At 51.9% G+C, this 20,054-nt stretch overlaps 7 protein-coding genes across 7 annotated transcripts; 2 read left to right on the top strand and 5 right to left on the bottom strand.

Moving 5' to 3' along the window:
* Positions 1–3,933: 3,933 nt before the first annotated feature.
* On the bottom strand, positions 3,934–5,019 carry COCMIDRAFT_26122 (uncharacterized protein; the record flags this gene model as incomplete). Its single annotated transcript, XM_007689531.1, has 2 exons — positions 3,934–4,394; positions 4,500–5,019. 2 exons carry the CDS (start codon positions 5,017–5,019, stop codon positions 3,934–3,936), a joined length of 981 nt encoding a protein of 326 aa, XP_007687721.1.
* Positions 5,020–5,616: 597 nt separating this feature from the next.
* On the top strand, positions 5,617–7,160 carry COCMIDRAFT_5096 (uncharacterized protein; the record flags this gene model as incomplete). Its single annotated transcript, XM_007689523.1, has 2 exons — positions 5,617–6,089; positions 6,146–7,160. The coding sequence occupies 2 exons, from the start codon at positions 5,617–5,619 to the stop codon at positions 7,158–7,160; spliced, it is 1,488 nt and encodes a 495-aa protein (XP_007687713.1).
* A 1,024-nt stretch (positions 7,161–8,184) lies between these two features.
* Positions 8,185–8,844, bottom strand: COCMIDRAFT_94635 (uncharacterized protein; the record flags this gene model as incomplete). Its single annotated transcript, XM_007689554.1, has 1 exon — positions 8,185–8,844. One exon carries the CDS (start codon positions 8,842–8,844, stop codon positions 8,185–8,187), a length of 660 nt encoding a protein of 219 aa, XP_007687744.1.
* Positions 8,845–10,329: 1,485 nt separating this feature from the next.
* On the bottom strand, positions 10,330–11,304 carry COCMIDRAFT_5094 (uncharacterized protein; the record flags this gene model as incomplete). Its single annotated transcript, XM_007689522.1, has 2 exons — positions 10,330–10,730; positions 10,797–11,304. 2 exons carry the CDS (start codon positions 11,302–11,304, stop codon positions 10,330–10,332), a joined length of 909 nt encoding a protein of 302 aa, XP_007687712.1.
* Positions 11,305–12,600: 1,296 nt separating this feature from the next.
* COCMIDRAFT_36560 (uncharacterized protein) lies at positions 12,601–13,629 on the bottom strand (the record flags this gene model as incomplete). Its single annotated transcript, XM_007689538.1, has 2 exons — positions 12,601–13,372; positions 13,454–13,629. 2 exons carry the CDS (start codon positions 13,627–13,629, stop codon positions 12,601–12,603), a joined length of 948 nt encoding a protein of 315 aa, XP_007687728.1.
* Positions 13,630–14,371: 742 nt separating this feature from the next.
* COCMIDRAFT_94619 (uncharacterized protein) lies at positions 14,372–16,210 on the bottom strand (the record flags this gene model as incomplete). Its single annotated transcript, XM_007689553.1, has 6 exons — positions 14,372–14,496; positions 14,548–15,482; positions 15,529–15,613; positions 15,664–15,860; positions 15,909–15,913; positions 15,962–16,210. 6 exons carry the CDS (start codon positions 16,208–16,210, stop codon positions 14,372–14,374), a joined length of 1,596 nt encoding a protein of 531 aa, XP_007687743.1.
* A 1,078-nt stretch (positions 16,211–17,288) lies between these two features.
* On the top strand, positions 17,289–18,721 carry COCMIDRAFT_94679 (uncharacterized protein; the record flags this gene model as incomplete). Its single annotated transcript, XM_007689552.1, has 5 exons — positions 17,289–17,502; positions 17,549–17,635; positions 17,732–17,845; positions 17,903–18,146; positions 18,196–18,721. 5 exons carry the CDS (start codon positions 17,289–17,291, stop codon positions 18,719–18,721), a joined length of 1,185 nt encoding a protein of 394 aa, XP_007687742.1.
* Positions 18,722–20,054: the final 1,333 nt, after the last annotated feature.

Raw genomic sequence — 20,054 nt, 5'->3', positions numbered from 1 at the left:
GGTGTGGGTGTGGGTGTGTGTGAGAGAGGGTGTTATCGGTGGTTAGTGTTAGTGTGTATGTGGTGGTGGCCGTGGTGGCAGTGGAGGCAGGCCTAGTGGTGGCGGCCGTGGTCGTCGAGGCCGTAGCGGGCGTGCTTGACTTGCACCTGGTCGGCTGGCGGGAGCAGTGGGAACAGAGGGCTGGGGCACGCCATGCCCCGGCGGCGAGCAGTCGTCGTGGTGTGGGCGCAAGTCATAAGGACGCGGCTCCCACGACAATGCTCTGCGCCCAGGAAGGCCCATGGTGATAGGCGGGCAGGCGGGCTGGATCAAGCTGGGTCAGCGGAAGAGTGGGGCGCGCGGCTGCTGGAACAGTCTGGATGCTCTCGGCTGCTGCACGATGCGCAGCGCTACCCCGGTAGGCCCCCTGTGCTTTGGCCCTGCTCTGGCCCGCCTGCATCCACCGCTCACCCCCAACGCCGCAACGCATGCGAATTAAACTTTTCCATGCTGCCTCACTCGCTGCTATTACACCAACATATCCCAAGACTGCTACTGCTACTACTACTACTACTACTATTATCACTACTGCTGCTGCCGCTGCTTCTTCTTGGGGCCGGCGCCGTCATGGCCCTCGGTCTGGTGGCTGTCAAAAGCTACCCATCTCTGCCTCGTGCCTCGTGCCTGGCGCGCCTCGTCGCCGCCCATTCTGCCCCCCTCGCCGCCCTCCGCTCTCTGCTCCCCCCTCCCCCCTATGGCCTGCCTCGCCCTGCACCCGCCCATGTCTGCCGTACTTGGATGCAGTAACCAAGTGAGTGCATGGAGGCGGCCAGGGCTTGACGTCAGCGGGTCGCTGCAGCTGCACAGCATCTTGGGGCGTGCAGGCCCTCGGCGCCTGTGTACACACGTACAGAGCAAGCAAAGCACGTACTGCGTAGGCTGGATGGGTGGAGGTCCAGCAAGAACGGTACCGTATACGGCTGGGTGGCTTGGCGTCTGGCCTTACACCCGATGCCAGATCGATGATCGTCCGAAGCCGAACCTAGCGCTTCTGTTGCTGTTTTTGCTGTTTCTGCTGCTGCTGCGGTTCCGTTGCTTGCCTTCACCCTTACCACCGGCCATTGTCCGCGGAGCCTTGCATTGAGTCTCCTTTCCTCCTCCACCACCACCACTGCTGCTACTGTATCACACCAGCCCTCGTGAGCATGCCTCGGCACAGGGCCCGCTTCACTTTTCTCGCAGTCGTTGTTGCATGGCGGCCGAGGCCTCTGGAGCGACCATGAACGTGTCATCTCCAGGTCCAGGCCTGGGCACGGCGTGCTCGGCCCTTTGTTGCCCTTATTTCCCTGCGCTAGGCCCAGCTAGGCGACCAATCAGCCCTAGTCCCGCTGCAGCCAGCCAGTCGCTTGCGTTGCCTTGCCTGCACTTATTTGGTCCTTTGCCGGTTGCTTCGCTGCTAGTGTGTGTGTGTGAGTGTGTGTGTGTGCGTGCAGAGAGACGCCTCCCTCCACGCAGACCCATCTCATGTTACATGGTGCTTTTTCACTCCTCTCTACTCACGTCGTCCGTGTTTCACGCTCAAAGCCATCGGCACCCTCGCGTTTGGGAACCCGTCGCACCAGCCATCCATGTGTGCGTACGTACTTGGATATAAACACGAGCACATGATCGACACAGCAATCGTGAACCACGCCCGACTCGAGTAATGATGTGCACACCGCTCGTCAGCTGTGTTGATCGTTGCTCCTCCGGGATCAGGCTGCCAGGCACCGTACCAGCAAGGCCACCTTCTTTTCTTCTGTTTCTTCCTTCTCTTGACGTGCAGTGTGTGTATGTGTGTGTGTGTGTTTGTGTGTGTACCCCCCTGATTACTACGTACATCCACCCTACTATTACTACTACACACAAACACATAGACTCGGTGCTTGCCCACATACCTTTGTATACCACCCGCCAGGCGCGCGGTCACCCACCTGCCTGTGCCCCATCATTTAGCACCGCCGTTGTCAGAGCTGCCACCAAACATCACGCCTGCCCGTATCCGCCCGCAACCTGTCACTAACATACGCCCTATTCACCGCAACTAAAACCCTTTGTCCCAAGCCCACCCACTGAGGCCGTCCCTGCAGCGTCTAGACCACCGCGCCAGCGTTGTCAAAATCGCAGTCAGGTTTCCCCTCGATCTCTACACAGAATGGACCCACCCTTCGGCTTCATCGGACGCGTATCCTGATCACACGTCTGCCAAAAAAAATCATTTACCGGACAAACACGCTCCATCTCTGCTTCCTACATTCTCCGTAAACGTAGAGTACACACATGGCAATAATGCTCGCTTCCACAGGCTGGCTGAGAGCAAAGCCCACGCACAAGCAACGTGCATGATGGCCATCTCACAGGCTGCGCTAGAAGACTGATCCGCGGAACTTGGGCTATTTTACTGAGCTGACTATGCACCGTACCGATGGTTTTCGGATGCACCCATTTGTAAGCCTGTTCGCACGTACTCTACTCGCCAGCCTTGGATATCAGGCAGATCACCTCACAAGCTCTTTGATGCCGACCATATCAATGCCGACGTCCCTTTGCACCCTCTGATCCTAATGACGACATGCAAAACCCCTGCTCCGAACGGAAGGAATGGCCGCAGATCTGGGCTTCTTGGCAACGGCCTGGGCCCAGCTAGCTCCCCCTCCCCTGCCTGCCTTTCCAGCCATCAAATAGCCCCAAGGGACCTTGCGCAACGTGATAACAGCATGGGCACGCTTATAATATCGAAACAAGACACGCCAATCCGATCGAGCCCACCCGCCCGCTTGATTCTTGGCCTAGATGCGCAATAAGTCCCCCTAATATACATAGTAAGATCAAACGCAATACCTGCCCATGACCTGGGGATTCCACTGAAACGGACTGCGGGACCGTCCACGCAAGCGGTTGCCGACACTGCTCTCTCTCTCTCTCACACACACGGTTTGGCACAGATGAAGTACAACAACGGCCAATCTAGCTTTCTCCATACTACCCTCCAACTACCGGCATGAACAATTCCTCCTTGACCTGCAACACACACACAAACGCACTCGGGGGTTCAAAACACGCTTACTCTCATATCCGCTTCTCACTTGTGAGCGATTAATTAATAGTATGCTTCGAGTAAGCTGTTCGCTTTGACTATCTACTACTACTACTGCTACTGCTGCTGCTGCTCTGCGGCGTCCAATATCATCTTTGCCTGGGCCGTCCAAGGTTTGGCCCAGATGCATCTAGATCCGCGGCCTCTCGGCTTCCGTGAGCTTCTTGGTATATCATGACCTCTTCTAAACTTTCCACCTCTAGCCAGTTGTGCACGCTGTCATTGCGCAATTTATTCATGGCGCTTACATAGGTTTTTGGGCCAACTTTTGCCCGTCATCAAGCTTATCATCCGGATATTGATGTATCCTTGCTGCTTCTAATCATCCTTGCTCGGGTCTTTATTAGGCTCCGCACTTGCGTATCTGTGTACACGGCGATTGCCTTTGGTTTCTGGTCGCAGAGAAAGTTTAGAGTGTCTGGTGGCCCGAGGGTTTTACCGTGAGAAGGTGATTGTAATCTCAAATATGGTGTGATTGGGGATCAAAGTAGGTTTCCCGTAAGTGAAGGGAGCGGCTTGATATCGCCCTTTTTCCACAAAGTCAATATTGTCTCGAGTCTTCCATTTCTGTGCTTTTGATCATTGAGAATCGTATCCGTGTCTCACATGCCATTGAGATTTCGCAACTATTCGTGTGTTTTTATCCGCTTCGTCATGTAGATCCACCCACTATCGCAATACAAAATCCAACCAACTCTCACTACATACACTCCCATACATGCTGACCTTTCCAAAATTCCTTTCAAGCAAAAACAGCAAACCCCTCTCCAAATACACTATACCACATCTTCCCCCCACCACCCCCTTCTGCAACCTTCCTATCCCACAACCCTGACCCCCTTCCCCACACTCCCCGTCTCAAACACCTCCACCAACCCCGCCCCAACACACTCTTCCACCACCCACTCGACCCTCATCCCATAAAACTGCTTCCACCTCTTCGTGCGCCCCGGCAACACGCCCTGAAACTCCCCTCGCACCTTGTTGCGCTCAGCCCGTACATGGCCCTCATCCACCACGCCGCCGTTCCAGCGCTCGGCTACATCGCACAGCGGCATCGTACCGTGTGCGTTTTGTCTGAGCAGCTTGAGCAGGTGGGTTTGCGCGTCGGATACCAGTTTGATGTATAGTCCCATGTTTGGGAGGGATAGCGTGTAAGGAGTAGATTGGGCGGTGGCGTTGCATACCAGGAAGCCTGTTGAGAGGAGTATTTTGCGGTCTCTTGGGGTGAAGTCTGGGGTTGAGGTTGGGGATGAAGTGAGGGAGGTGATGTATTTTTCTAAATATTCTGGTCAGCTATATATATATATATATATATATCGTTCCCTTCGTTTTCATGTTTCGGCACTTGATAATCAAGTATGGATGGGAAGGGAAACGGTACCTTTTAGGAATTCGGGTATATCGCTATTCTCGACTACACGTCTTTTCCACTCTTCTACTAGCACTACGCCTTCTTTCACTGACACACCGCGATCTGGCACCACGATACGTCGCAGTACGCCGGAATTTGCCAGCGCAGATATCTCGCGGTCTGCGCTGGTTGCAGAGGCGGATACGGCGTGTAAGTGTGCGAGTGATATAAAGGGTGGGAGGAGACGGCGGTGGTTGAGGATACGGGATGTGAGGGTTGAGGAGAGGGAAGGGGATGTGGGGAGGGGTGAGAATGTGTGGGTGTGAATGGAAGTTATGGTTTGGGGAATATCGCACAGGTTGGCGTCTGTCAGTAGGGAGTGGGGTTGGGCGTCGTTGTAGGTTGAGGGTTCAGATGGTAAGGAGAGTTGTCTTGGGGTTTCGGCCGAAGGCGAGGATGTCTTGCGTTTCAGTCCTAGGGCTGCGAGTCCGGATTTTCGTCTTGGTTTTGTTATGCGGGATGAGTAGGCTGGGGTGGCGTGGAGGGACATTATGGTGTTGGTGTCTGTCTTTTTTTGCTTAACACGGTCTTATGTCCAGATGGGTCGGTAAGAACAAGAACTCGTCTGGCAGAAGGAGACCTTCTGGATGTGAGTCTTGAGGTAAGAAGGAGGCATTGCTGCTCAGGTAGCAGCATGCTTTCAAATGGACGAATCAGGGAGTGGCAAAGTGGTGCAGTAGTTGAAATCTCCATTGGTATGCGCCATAAGTCTGCACACTTACAGCATCCTTTGATATATACAGCCCAATTTATTACATATACGAGTTCAAATATTTACTCTAACTGTTTACATGCAGATATCACGGTACATCTCTACCAAATCAAATAATTTGGTTGTACATGTGATGGCGCGATGTACCGTGGATGATCGACGCTGCCGGCGGACCGGATTGGTCGTGGCGTCGGGCTGGGGCTGCCGCAGCCACAGTCCAACGTCATTTCCACGCGGAATGTCAGGAAGGCTTCCAGGCGCGTTATGTCACACATGTTACCCAACAAAACCCCAGACACGTCCTGACAGTCTTCAGACACACTGCTCATATTCAGTTCACTTCTCCTCCTCCCCTCCCGTACATAGCTACCCGCCATGTCTCTTAACCCTGAGCCGTCGGCGCCAGAGGAGCGCGCGGAGCACAACCTGCCGCCCAAGTCGTATGCTGACGCTGCCGAAGAGGCCCTCCAGTCGGGCCCACAATCACATGCCAACGGCGAGGGCAGGACTGACGAGGTAAAGACCAATGGCATCCATGTTGCCTCGGACGAGGAGCAGACGTCGCACGAAGGCATTGGCCAGGACGGCTCTCCAAAAAGCCCAACCGCGCGAGGCCATCGCCGTGTGTCGTCGCGCAGCTCCCACAAATCATCCAAGAGCACCCATGATAACCAGCTGCCCAAAGACATAATGGAGAGTCATACTAATGGTAATGGCAACGCGCTAACCACTGTGAAACCTTCACAGGAGAGTGAGCTTCCCCCGCGAGACCGACGAACCGACCTCAAGCGCAGAGATTCGGAACTCACGGCGGGACGACAGGCTGGCGCATCATGGTCCAAGAGCAAGTAAGTCGACACGCATGCCCATTCTCTACCATTAGATACAGTGCTGACAACTTCAGAATACGGTTTGCCCCCATGAATGTACCCTTGCAACGCCGTCTGCAGACCCTCGCTGTGCTCATGCACACGCTCAGCATTGTCGGAAGTCTCGCCATCTTCTTTTTCCTCTGCAGCATACCGCTGCTGTGGCCCATCCTGCTCCCATACACCGTCTACGTCCTCTTTTCAGATGCTGGCACTTCCGGAGAGCTTTCCCTCCGGAGTGAATGGTTCCGACGACTCCCTGTCTGGTCGCTCTTTGCATCCTACTTCCCCGCACGTCTTCACCGGTCACAGGAGCTGGAACCAACGAGAAAGTATATTTTCGGCTACCATCCGCACGGTATTATCTCACACGGCGCCTTTGCCGCTTTTGCTACGGAAGCCCTGGGCTTTTCCCAGTTGTTTCCTGGTATTACAAACACCCTGTTAACTCTCGACTCCAACTTCCGCTATCCTATCTACCGCGAGTATGCGCTCCGTCTTGGCATGGCCTCCGTGTCTCGTGAGTCTTGCGAGAACATCTTGTCCAAGGGTGGCCAGAATGGTGAAGGCATGGGTCGTGCCATTACCATTGTCGTTGGCGGTGCTGCCGAATCTCTCGACGCTCGCCCCGGTGAGATCAAGCTGGTCCTCCATCGTCGCAAAGGCTTCGTCAAAATGGCCATTCGCACTGGCGCTGACCTGGTTCCTGTCCTGTCCTTTGGCGAGAACGACATTTACGACCAAGTCGACACCGAGTCCCATCCGTACATCCACAAGTTCCAGCTATTAGTTAAGAAGTTTATGGGTTTCACCGTGCCGATATTCCACGCTCGCGGCGTTTTCAACTACGATGTCGGTATGATGCCGTATCGTCGACCAATCAACATTGTTGTTGGACGTCCAATCAGGGTGGTCCAGGATGAACATCCCAACAATGACTATATTGATCAGGTGCATCAACAGTATGTCGACGAGCTGATGCGTGTATGGAATGAGCACAAGGATACTTTTGCAAGGAACAGGACTGGCGAGCTGGAGATTGTCGAGTAGAGGGGTTTTGTGGGTTGTTGTTACATTATTTGTTTTGATAGACGCCTTTTTTTTTCTTTTTTTTCTAAAGGTATAAGAGGGGCTTTGGGAAGGAAGAATATTCACGAGACTTGTCAGTGACAGGGATCTCTAGTAATGCACTGTTGTGCTGGAGACGGAATAATAATAGTTTTCATCGTCATTTGTTATGTATTCTTCTTGCTTTTCTGTAGTGATGAAGAGAAAAACCCTTGTAATGGTCACAGGAAGGAAATTAACTGGAACAGGCAAGTACGCAAGTTACGCTAATAGCGTCGTCATACTCGGGACTAAGCTAATCTGATGATCCTAAAACTCCGTAAGCATAAGTTACTTAGTCCTAGTCACGTGTCTGTATATATGTATACATTTTCTCTACGTTGCTTTGACAACTCATGAAGAAAATTTCCAAGTTCACAGCTCAGTATAATTCCTCGTCGTACATTACTTTGATTACTGTATAGGCTATGGTATAACCACTAACCCCTCAGAAAACCATCCTTGATGCAAAAACAAAAGTAATGTAGGATTCTATCTCATTTACGAAAAGCCCTATAAAAGTTTACCTCCAAAATTCGTCCCTATAATCTCAAGATGAAGCATTGGCACCGGACCAATCGATTATATCTTCTTCTTTTAACTCCAACTTTGCACACCCTTCGGTATCAAGCTTCCACCCACACACGCCTCGTTGCAACTTCCACGCTCTACTTTGACCTAGATGAGGTGTGACTTCGGCTTCGCAGTCGCAACAAGGGAAAGCGTTGAGTTTAATGCCGAAGAAAGTATTTGGCCGCGAGACGCGTGTTGCAATTGCTATTTGCACTCATGGAGATTCCATACGCTACTCCTGCTTCCAAGCCGCGTCCGACGGCTTCATCCCTCAAACTGATCCGTAAGATTGAACCATACGTACCCAGAACTCCCAGACATCGCCCAGCGGGAGATGCATGAGCATGGCATTCACTGCAACGATATCCTCACACCCATATGCATGCAACCCTCATCATTCACGATGCACATACGTTACCGCAGCGCGCCGTGCCCAAAACTCATCAAAAGAGACGCCCAAGTTGCCATCGACGAATAGCACAATGTAGATCTCGAATTCGTCTTCGTCGGCAGCATTGAACCGAGCTTCATCGAAGAAAAACCGGGGGTTGGCTGGCATGTTGCCGCTTCGGTAAAAGTGGCCATGGTCACCCGAGGTGAATTCATCAGGGTCGACGCCGACAAACGTAGTACCGTCTTCCAGCCTCGTCGGCAGCGTATGAAATTCGTCTTCGCATTTGGAAATCTCTTCTTCATTGGCGTTCAAAAAAGGGTGGACCAGAGTCACAAAGTCGTTTATCGAAATGGGGGTGCCATCTGTCTTTTCAATGACTAGCGGCGACGGTGGCTGGTAGCGATCTTCGTCGTCGTGCTCGTCCATGGCGTATTTCTCCTGACAGACGTCTATGTGGATGGTGACTTTAGAGAGGGGTGGAAGGGCGATGCTTTCGGACTTTATGGCGTGGTGTGCGAGAGGTGTTAGTGTAGGGCCGTCTCGCACAGCGACTTCGTCGAGGGGACCGAAAACGTTCCAGTGTAGGCGACTGAGCAAGTCCTGTCGAATTCGATCCGGCTCCTCATCGTAATCTACTGCTGTAGGAAGACTTGGGTCCATTGCAAGGTTGAAGATTAGTTATTTAGCGAAGCAGTTTCCTGGATGTTTGGAGATCAGTATAGAAAAGGCATGGACGAAAGCTCTTATGTACTTAGAAACGTGGCTCGAACACGGTAGCAAAGAAGCAGTCAGCATTCAATTTATGTAATCCATTGTACCTATCCTGTTCGTTTGTAAGTTTGTAAATCCTGTTTCCGCCCCCACCGGAAATCCTTCCGCCCGCCCGTCGACAGCACGGTGAAGCAGGGATTGCTAGGCTACAACACCAAAAAAGTATACTATTTGATTGAGACTAGGTCTAAAATAGACACCACTCAACAATCCATGTCTGAAAAGAAAGACTAGTCTAGAAGACTGCCTCAAAACAAGAAACACCCGCCAAGATAACTCTTTCCAATGTGATAAGCCATGATCATTCACGACATGCTTCTCGCCCGGATTTTGGTATGCGTACCTTACATGTCTTCGCTTCATTGTACCCGAAAACCTCCTAACGGGTAGCAGGGCGAAGGGAGGGGGCATTTTACTACTGTAATTGCGACCCATGTACTTTGCATCTGCCTCACATCTGCCTGACTGGTCTCCATCGATCCAACACGCGCTAGGATAACAGCCGAGAGTAGATTGGACTATATCGCTCCCAAATCAGTATATCAGAACCTTAATTACGATGGTAATTGGGGCAAATGCTGCTCTCTGTCTGGCAACTGTGGCACATGTGAAGAATTCCTGCGGTGTGAGCCAGTACCAGACCAGAAATTGTACTGTGAGCGTTTCGACCTAGACGGAGTCAAGAATGCCCATCCACGTTGACGAAAGTACCGGTAGCAACACCGATACCAGGATGCATCAATTTTAAAGGCCCTTGTGGGTTTCGTTCTGTTCCATGTTGTGAAATGACTGAGATGATGAATAATGCGTACAGTAGGATTAAAAAAATCTGTGTGCAATGGTTCTGCGTTTGGACATTGTTGTTTGTCCTGGAGATACTGTGGAACAACTGCAGGGCACTGTAAGCATCTCTGTAGAAGCAAAATAATAGGAAGTTACTAATATCAGTCAGGCAGAGCAGGATGTCAGTAGGCATTTGGCATATGTAAGTAAGTCAACATCGAAAAGCACGTAGCCCACAATTTCACAGGCCGAAGCAAGCAGCACCCAAAAGACAGGCCATATTGGTAAACTAGATATCCATCCAGCTACTTGACCTACATATGGTCAAGTTTCATTCTATGTGTACTTGCATCATCTCTATCCATTCCTCCCAGGTAACCCAAGACCCACCGACAACCCACCAATCCAACCCAGCACGTTTGACATATACAAAAAACCATGCTATCAGAATGCATAAAAGAGAAACCAAAACAAAGCCACAGCGGGCCGAATCCCAAACTCCATTCATGCAAAAATCATTCATCGCGTCCCCCCACCTCAGTCATGTCGTGAAAAAAAGCCCCACTCCATACACATTCCCCCCCCCCCCTNTTAAACAGCAACGCAGCCACCATCAATCTTCAAATGCCCGCCAGTCATAAACTTGCTGTCCTCACTAACCAAGAACGCTACCACACTGGCTACATCGTCGGGGCTGCTAAACCGATCCAGGGCCGTCTCCTCCTTCAATTCCGCCAACTTCTCCTTGCTCCACCCGTCTTTGTAACCGGGAGTCTCAATAATGCTCGTGTGGATAGTGTTGACGCGGATACCGAGGGGACCGAGTTCCTCAGCGGCGGTGAGAGCGATGCCGCGGAGAGCGAATTTGGAGGCGCTGTAGGAGATGAGGTTAGGGAAGCCGCGGAGACCAGCGATGGAGGAGCGGATGATGATGGAGCCGCTGCCGGATGTGGTTTGCATGGCTGTTGCTGCGTATTTGACGCCGAGGAAAGCTAGATTGGGGGTTAGTGTTTTTTTTGATAAATATATAGTTGGGAGGGAGATATGAGAAAACATACCAGACTTGGCGTTGATAGTCATGATACGATCAAAGTCATCTTCGGTAACGTCGAAAATGCTCTTGGAGGCACCGCGCTGGCAGCAGTTCAACAGGGCGGCATCGAGCTTGCTGAAGCGCTGGACGACCTTCTTGGCGCAGGCTTCGACGTCGGCTTCCTTGGTGGCATCGGCGACAATGGTGAGGAGACGCGATTCAATGGGTACGCCGGTGGGGATGGCGGCCTTGAGGACGGGCACGGCGGCCTCGAGGGCTGTTTGTTCAATGTCGATGAGGGCGACGTTGCAACCTTCAATGAGCAGGCGGCCAGCAGACTCAACGCCGACTTTGCCGCCACCGCCCGTGATCATGACGACCTTTCCCTCGAGGCGTTGGATGGGCATCGGACGGGTGAGGTTGGTAGATGTGGGAGCGCGTTCAATGCCTGGACGCGGGGCCTTGTTCATGTTGAGGGTAGAGATGTTGGAGAATGGCACTCGCATGCTCTCGGTGGTGTGTGTGCGCTGCATATTGGCGGTTGTGTATGTGTGTATAGGTGAATGTCTATGTCAATATCTATGTCTATGGTGGTGGTTGTTGTTGATGGCGGAGGATGAAGATGCCGTCCAGCGGGGAGATGCGCGTGCGTGTTGCTTGCGTGTAGGCGCACGAGTGGTTTTGATATGGATTCATGGTACCTGGGGGGATTCATCTTCTCTTCCCTCAAGATGACGTAGAGTGGGCCGGGAAGTGCTAGGCGAAATCTTTTTCTGCGCTGCTCAAACATCCGTTGAGCCTCTTGCGCCCGGCGGGTCCCACGCCCCCACCACCGCCACCCAATGGCACCGCCCGCCGGCCTCTGCCCGCATCGTCTCATCCACTTTGGGCGCAATGAGCGGTGGAATGAATCCACCTCTGCCACGCCTTATACCATCCTGAATCTCTCCGTTGCTGTGCCAGAGACGTGCACCATGGTCCCCTTCAAATCACTCAAAGTGGGGTTCATCCTTTCCACCACTCACTACTCGTGAATTGGCCGCCATCTCATACTGCCCCGGCACTAACCACCCCACGACGTCGACCCAGGCGGCCAGGGACGTACTTATCACCCTTCCAAACGGGCAACTAGCCCGGCCAGGTACCCATTTGACAGAGTTTGGATGCAAAAGATACTGCATTCATCCCAATCGTGGATGTTGTCACCGCTTAACGCGGAACGTGGAGTTGAGCTGGCAGTACACCTACACACGCCCATCTGCACATCCAGAGACACGCAGCGAATCAGAAGGTAGCATTGTAGACTGCCATGGTGCTATTGTCATCATGCAAACGTCATGGCACACCTGACAGGGGGACCGAGGACACGACAAGGTACATCGGTGGATGAACAGCAAAAGGGTCTCGGTCGCTTTGCCGGATATGCGGGATGCTCCTCTCCACCAGCAATCATCCGTACCGCAATCTTGGCCCAAGTGGGCTTATCAGGGCTTTCATTCGCATGTGCTGAATAGTATCTGTTGATCTGCATCTCATTGACCATTCGGCCGATGATACGTCTTCAAATATCACGGCATATCAGCACCTATTTCACCGTGCTGTATGAACCACGTATGGGGATCAGCATCCAACCAAGGTTGACATGTCAGATGAGGTGTATGTAAGCTACACACCAGCCCACGCCAAACCTCCTGACATGCAGTCTTTAATGAGCACACCAGCGCCGTCCCAAAAACAAGTGGGCCGATTATGTACATCGCTGCCAATCGCATCCTCAACCACATTTAGATCGCACGGCACTTCCCCTCCTCCCCAGTCCCCCATGACCCCTAGCAATACTTTGCCGAACACCAATCCAAGAAATAGTCAATCCCGTCTGCCAATGCTGCCGCCCCAACAGCAGCATGATCGCTAAACGGATACTCATGAAGACTGACATCCCTCAACGCGGGACTTCCTTCTAGCACACTATACAATTTCCGAGACAAATTCGTCATCTGCTGCGCAACAAGAATACCCTTTCTAAATTCAAACTCCTCATCCGTCTCCGTTCGTCTCTGAACGGGATCCTGCTCCAGCGCCCCATAGCTAATCTGGAACGCCGGCTTCGTCCCATTCGCCGTCGTATTTGCAGAATCAGGCGTCACCAGTGGCGCCAGAAACGCCTTATAATTAAACACATAACCATCATTGAAGGTGAGCGCAGGCGACGCACTCAGAAACGTATCAAACAAACCCGGTCGAACGGTAAGTGCATAGAGCACGAACAACCCCCCGAATGAATGCCCATACAATGCATCGCGATCGAAGTCCGCTTTCGGGAACGCACTACCGCGGATCCAAGGTCGCAGTGCTGTATCAATGAACTCGATAAAACTATCTGCATTCGAAGCCACACCTGGGATTGTCGGTGCGGGACACCCCTCGCACATGGGCGGTTGAAACTCGTAGCTGCGCTGGCTGCTATACGGCGAGTCCGGCAGCGTCTCGGGGTACCCGATGCTAACCACGATGCAATCTGGCATGTTGAACTCGACGGGGCGGCGTTGACGCAGGGACTCGGTGGCGGTGAGGCCGAGCGCGTTGCCGTCTAGAATGTACCTGTGTAAACCATGCACATGAGTTTGTTGAACGAATTGAGAAAGAGAGAGAGAGAGAGATGAATGGGAGCATGTAGCGTACATCGTTTCCACCACGGACGTTTCCTCGCGGCTAGTCCAATTAAGCGGCCAGGAGAGCTGGATTTGGTATTCCCACGATCCATTCGTTGCGCTCCAGAAACCAAGATTCGGGAGTACGTTTGCAGGCCATGAGGTCGCAATGGGGTTGAATTGCCATGCGCTACTACTTAAATTCATCGTGATTCAATCGTATTTTATGTGTCTCTCTGTGAGTTTTTTTGGGTAAGTGTAACGCGGGTAGTATACTACCGTACCTGCCAACCCACGCGCGCGCGGGGGAGGGGAGGGGAGGGGGGGGGGCCTCTCAAAGCCCTTTTTGTACCTGCGCTTCCCCGTCAGGATTTCATTCCTTCGATGAGCACATGCAGTATTCGCCCGCAACGGACTAGTCCGCATGTGCTGGGGTAAAAAACAAAAGGATTCTAGTCCCGGTTAATTCATTATCGTTTTTTTTTGGATGATATACTTTTACCCCTTGAACTTGGCTTCATTGTCTAGGTTTACAAAAATTACTAAGACTTTGGAGTGTCAGAGTTCATACACGCTTAGTTGGGCGTTCTGCTAAAAAAAAAGATATTTGCGACGATGTGGTGTGTCGTTGCTAAGGTGTAGTACGGTCATCGTTGGAAACGGGATGCAAGGGCCCCGAGGAACTGGGGTAAACCGACGCCACCACGTGTGAACTTGTCAGTGCGTAAGCCACTTACGCAAGGTAGTGCTTGCTGCTGTGTAACTTTCTTACTATCGAACGGGCTTTTGAAATTGGTTTTCTTGGCAATATATCAATATCGCATAGTATGATTGGGAGAGAAAGTGCAAGTTGTAGTAGAAAGACGACGTGAGAGCATTGGGTACGACGAGAAGATGACAGACGTTCATTAATGTAATTTGATTGATATACCAGAAATTAAAGAAATGCTTAGAACGCTCCTCGGCCAGGCAACGGGTCGTTCTTCGCAGGACACGCTGCATCGTAAATCGACGGACTGACAAAGCTGGGCTTGACACTGTTGTTGTAGGCCAGTTCTACCAGGGAAGCGGTATCTGTGCATATCAGTATACATATCTTTTTCGAGGAGTCACATCAAAACTCACCTGGCTTGTATTTCGGCCATCCATACTCTGTCAATCCACGCTGCGAGTCTCGAGCAAACGCCGCCCATGCGCCTTGAACATAGTCCGTGTAGTTGTTTTCAGCACGGCTGTTGGGAAGACCAGAGATATCTTGAGCAGTTCCAAATACGAGTCCAAGATCAGATCCGTGGTAGGCTGCGCTGCCTCGAGGCCCGAGACCTGCGCTGCCATTGTAAAGACGGAGATTGTCCCAGTCGCCGTGGTATCGGTATCGCCATGTAGGGACGTTGTGTTGAGTACGGTATGCAGCTGAAAGGGAAGTCGGACAAGTGAAGCTACGTTCAGTGAATAAGTCCCACTGTGCATTGGTAAAGTTTACTTTGGCTGCCCATCCAGAAATACGGTACCATCCATCTTCGTGGTCGGTGTTGCCGAGTAGGAGCGGGATCTTCGCAAAAGCACCGGCTTCAGAGAGTTGCTGGTAATCCGCAAAGACTGTTTGGTTATCAATAGTCGGATGGAAAGTTGCCTGCGTCAAGCCGACACTGGGAAGTCCAGGAACTTTTGCTGCTGCTGCGAGAATGGCCGACACGTTTGCTGAACGGACGCAAGCTACGACTGAAGCAGAGTCATCGCCAGCACCACCGCAGCCAATCGTGCGGGAAACATTGTACCAGATAGATTGCGAGTACTCGACCGTATTTGGGATAAAGCTGAGTGAGGTCCCAGACATGGGGATAAGACCAGAAACAATGGGGTCGTTCTTCCAGGCGTATGACCAGTAATCGACCGCAGCACCGCCGGCACTCTGTCCAAAGATAACGATACGCGAGGGATCGCCCCCGAAGCCTTTGATGTTGTCACGCACCCATTCTACAGCGGCACGGTGGTCGCGAAGGGCGGCATTCTTCTCGATACCAGGAGCACCAGCAAAGCCAAAGATACCCAGGCGATAGCTGATATGGTCAGTACATGTATGCGTGTAGAGTCGATTGGTCTTACTTGAACGTCACTACCACAACGTCTTCGGCATCAGCAAGGTACTGGCCGTTATAGAAGGGGCTGTGGGGGCCAGGAATCTGAAAACCTGAGCAGTGTTAATGCAAGTTTTTGATTGTGCACAAAACGAAAACGTACGTCCGCCATGGAGGAACACCAGTACCGGCTTTTTAGCGTGAGCTTTACCGGCACTCGACGTCCAAACGTTAAGCTTTAGGCAATCTTCGGACACAGAATTGTTATTCTGCGCAGCAAAGTTCTTCCACACACGTAAGCCAGATGGCTGCGTAAAGTTTGGAAATGAAGACACGGGCGGCTTAACAGCGGGACAATCACTAAAACATTGTTAGACGCGTTTTTCGCGTGGTACTGTGGAAACATACGCTGACTACATCTGTTAGCATGTTTTTGGAAATGCAACATGGACAGTACCCACCCACTCGGCTGCCTCAAATACAGATCCTGGCGGCGCTTGATACTTTTTAGGCGCTGCAAATCGCAGCTCGCCTACAGGCGCCTCAGCATAGCGGATTCCCAGAAACTCAGTCACGTGAGTCTTGTTGGAAGCTGGATGCCCGACTACGATGCCACTCGACGTCTCAACACGTGACTTGGTTGTTGGCGTTGAAATAGCCGAGCCAAAAAATGAGGCTATAGCTGCAGCCGTAAGGAGTAGGTGCTGCATCTCTGTCAACGCGAAACCACGGCAGCCCCAGTGAAGATTTGAGTGGCTGGCCTGGCGACAAAGGGTGGGCAACGGGCTTATAACGGAACAAATCCCACACGATGGTTCGCCGCTGAGCTACGGGAGCGGGCTGGCTAGCTGGTAGCCCATGTCGCTTGGTCGCTGTCAACGGCATCCATTATACGCCGGACGAATCATGTGGGGAGAAGACACGGATGGCAGCCGAGGCAGGATGGGAATTACTCAGCCTGCCAAATGACGAGCAATAGGTGCGCGGTAGGGCTCCGGCACGGCAAAGCATCGACGTCGTTTTTGACATGGCGACTGCGGGTGAAGGTTCATCTCGGTTGCATCCATTGACCTTTTGGCGTGGGGGCGCTAGTCCCAAAAACACCCTGTCGTCCTTCCCAGCCGCACGGAACCTGGTCATTTCTATGACCTGCCTTTAATCGCCTTGTAACAAGTTTCCAGTCGCTAATTATGCGCATCCTTTCCGTGGGGGATTCTCCTGTCCATGTCCTTGCAAAACATTCTCACCATTGTTCCGGCGTGACGGATACGAGCAATGCGTTTGGTAATGCCAGTGTTCTTGCATCATCAACCGGACAAGTACGAATCGCCGATCTCCATCTGACCCAAGATACCCTGTGAGGTAGCCCATACCTCTTCGGTGAATGTCACCGCGCTGATCATCACCTTTTCCAAGCAGTCCAATGGACAATGTGTTCACCCTAGCAAGGAAAATCTTGACTGCGCCCGGGCAGCTGCAGAGTCCATTTTTGGCCGTCCCGAAATCTGGGAATGCCAGATCCAATCGTAGGGCACGGTAGCAGTGAAGCATCTGCCCTCGTGGTCTCCCTGACTGGACCCCCACAAGGCGAGTCGGTTCGTATCTTTGGCACACGGCTCACGTTCTTTACCCTGCATATAGCGTATGTACCTCCGTACTGCCAGATCATGGGCTCCTTGGGATGCAACCTTGCTCCAGCATAGCTAGTTATGCTGCCAGGTCCCACTACCCATGGGACTTTGGTTCCTGTAAACAATTCCTGACATTTTGTATACATTTTCGCTCCGCATGGCTCCCAACGTCGGCCTGGGCTCTCAAGGCCCGGTTGAGCGCGGATGGAGTCTCTGGCTCACCAGTGTGCTGGCTGTCATACTGGCTGGTTTCTTCGTCGGCGCACGCATTGTTCAGCGATTTATCAAGAAAAGTGGGCTAGGAATGGACGACTATTTGATTATCGCGGCCTTGTTTTCTTCGATTCTGCTAACTGTGACTGAGTGTCAAGGTAGGCTCATCGGTCTGTATCGAGATTAAACGCTAATCTTCTTCAGCTGTTGTGTATGGTTATGGGAGGCCTTGGAAGACACTACCTGCGGAATCCCGGATGACGGCTCGCAAATGGTTCTATGGGGCAAACAGTGAGTAGACCCATCAGCGCCTCTTCGTTTCTGTCATAAGAAGGCCACGTAGGCAAGGCGTTGCCATACTCCTAGGAGATCTACTGACTGTCATAGTTGTTTACAAAGTGGTTCTCCTCTTCAATAAAATGTCCGTTGTATGCCTGTACTATCGCATCTTCGCCGTCATTACAACATCTTTCCGCATCGCATGCCATGTCATGAGTAAGTGTCTGTACCGCTATGACATGAGCCCACGTGCTAAAATAACCCCAGATGTATGAATAGTCACCACAGGCATTGCTTTTACCCTGGCTACAATCTTCCAGTGTACGCCAATTGCCGCTTTCTGGGATCACAGCATAGAAGGAGCCAAATGTTTCCACAATCAACCCTGGTGGATCTCTTACGCAACCGTCCAGATCATCACCGATTTTGTGCTTCTTGCAATGCCATTCCGACAGATCCTAAAACTCTCCATGGGCACAACTGAGAAGCTGGGTGTAGCCTTGGTGTTTGGCACCGGTGGATTGTATGTGTTGAGGAAGATCTGCTCACGACGAGTTGCTAACAGTACAAAGCGTAACATTTGCGTCCATCTATCGCTCCACGACCATTGCAAGATCTGCAAGCAATCCAGATCCAACTTGGGGCCCCATCCCCGCGACAATATGGTCCGTCATCGAAGCGAACGCTGGCATCATTTGCGCCTGTCTTCCAATGCTCCGCGCCCCATTCGTACGTTTATTCGGGCCCTTATTCGGCTCGCACGGAGCTTCCGAAGCCAATACGAAGCGTCTTTCATATCCGATGATCTGGCAAAGTAATCATCATCCCGGAACAGGCCACAGGAGTACCGTGTCCCATCCGAGAAACGAATCGCAGCGCGACAGCGAATGTAACATCATCGACGATGACGTCCTTCCTCCTAGCAGACCTGGTGCATTGAATCGCCAGAATAGCGACATTGTTGTCACAAACGAGTTCAGCATTGAGCGCAACAACCTACAAAAATCAAAGACGGAGACGACGATATGCGACACAAACACTGCGCGAAGCGTTAGCGAGGACAAGCCTGAAGGGAACAGTCCCTATTACCACGTCTAATTCAAAATACGCCGCCGCCTATTTCCTTCATAACGAATGTATTACGCCTAATGATATCGCAAAATCAATACGCATCCCCGAAATGCTTAATACGGGGTAAATCATCTAAGATACTTGCCAGCACTAGCACTATACAGACCTGGATAATATAAGTCAACATGCAACAGGAAGAATTGACACACGGCATAAATTACCCTACACCCACCACGTCCCATTGCGAAAAGTCAAGTGCTCAGTCTCTGATGTAATGTACATACGTAGCATCCATGTCTACAGGGATCCGCCCCATCCCACATGCACGGTACGGCGCTTCCCGCGAAACCCGCGCCACACCCATACATATGTAACCCGAATCGGCACACCAATGGTGAAATCAACATTACAAGAGTGGAGTATCGATTGGTGGATGGCGCAATTATATGCAACCCTGTGATGCAAAGTCACACGCCAAGAGCGTCTGAAGGGCGGATCACAATGCTGGAACCGTGCGGGGGTTACGAAGGGCAGAATCGGGAAGATCCGGCAGTTGTACGTAGCGTTGCTGTCATGTACCGAGATATTCTGGTATCAACCTGGAGCTAGTGATCTTGATGCTTTGGAGGAGATACCTGCTCGACAAGTTGTACGTGAAAGTAGAGTATCGGGAGTATTTACCTACACATCCGAAAAATTCTAGGACGTATGGATTGAACGGAATCCCCTTGCATTCTCTAGCCCTAGTTTACCCTACGTGAGACATGTTGGCCAGAAGTAAGTATACTGGAGTAAAGACGTTTTAGTCGTTTCTTCCCTAGGCAAAAAACTCGCCCATTCAGCGGTTCCGGTACGCATGGCGATGACTCTTGAAATACACATACGCCATGTCCTCAACAACCTTTCCTTTTCCTCACAGGAAGACCTTCCCTTTCCTCCTCTCTAACCTCCCCTACTCACAGCCTCCATTTCTTTAACCCCCTCCAACCTCACCTCTTCCTAACCTCTCCATCCCCGCCAACCATGCACCTCCTCCCTCTCCTCCTTCTCCTCCTCTCAACCGCCCTCCCCGCCCTCACTCACGCCTACCCGCAAGAACCGTCGCCCCCCAGACAACCCCCTTCGAACAATTTCCCATATACCTCCCCATACGCACCCGAACAAGGGCTGTGCACTCCCGTACGTCTGTCTTTTTTTTCTTTTTTTTTTTACAATCATCGCCCCTTCCCTTTCATCTCCCAATTTTCCTCCCTTCGGCTGATAACGTTGTGTGGTTGGGCGGGAAACAGGACTATCAGCCGTGCAGTCACAATAGGACGTGTTGTTCAAAAAACTGTGTGTGTTTTGATCTTGTAAGTGG

Source organism: Bipolaris oryzae (assembly GCF_000523455.1).
Source record: "Bipolaris oryzae ATCC 44560 unplaced genomic scaffold scaffold_60, whole genome shotgun sequence".
NCBI lineage: Eukaryota > Fungi > Ascomycota > Dothideomycetes > Pleosporales > Pleosporaceae > Bipolaris > Bipolaris oryzae.
The sequence above is the reverse complement of the archived record's forward strand: the minus strand, read 5'-3'. Positions and strand labels throughout refer to the sequence as shown.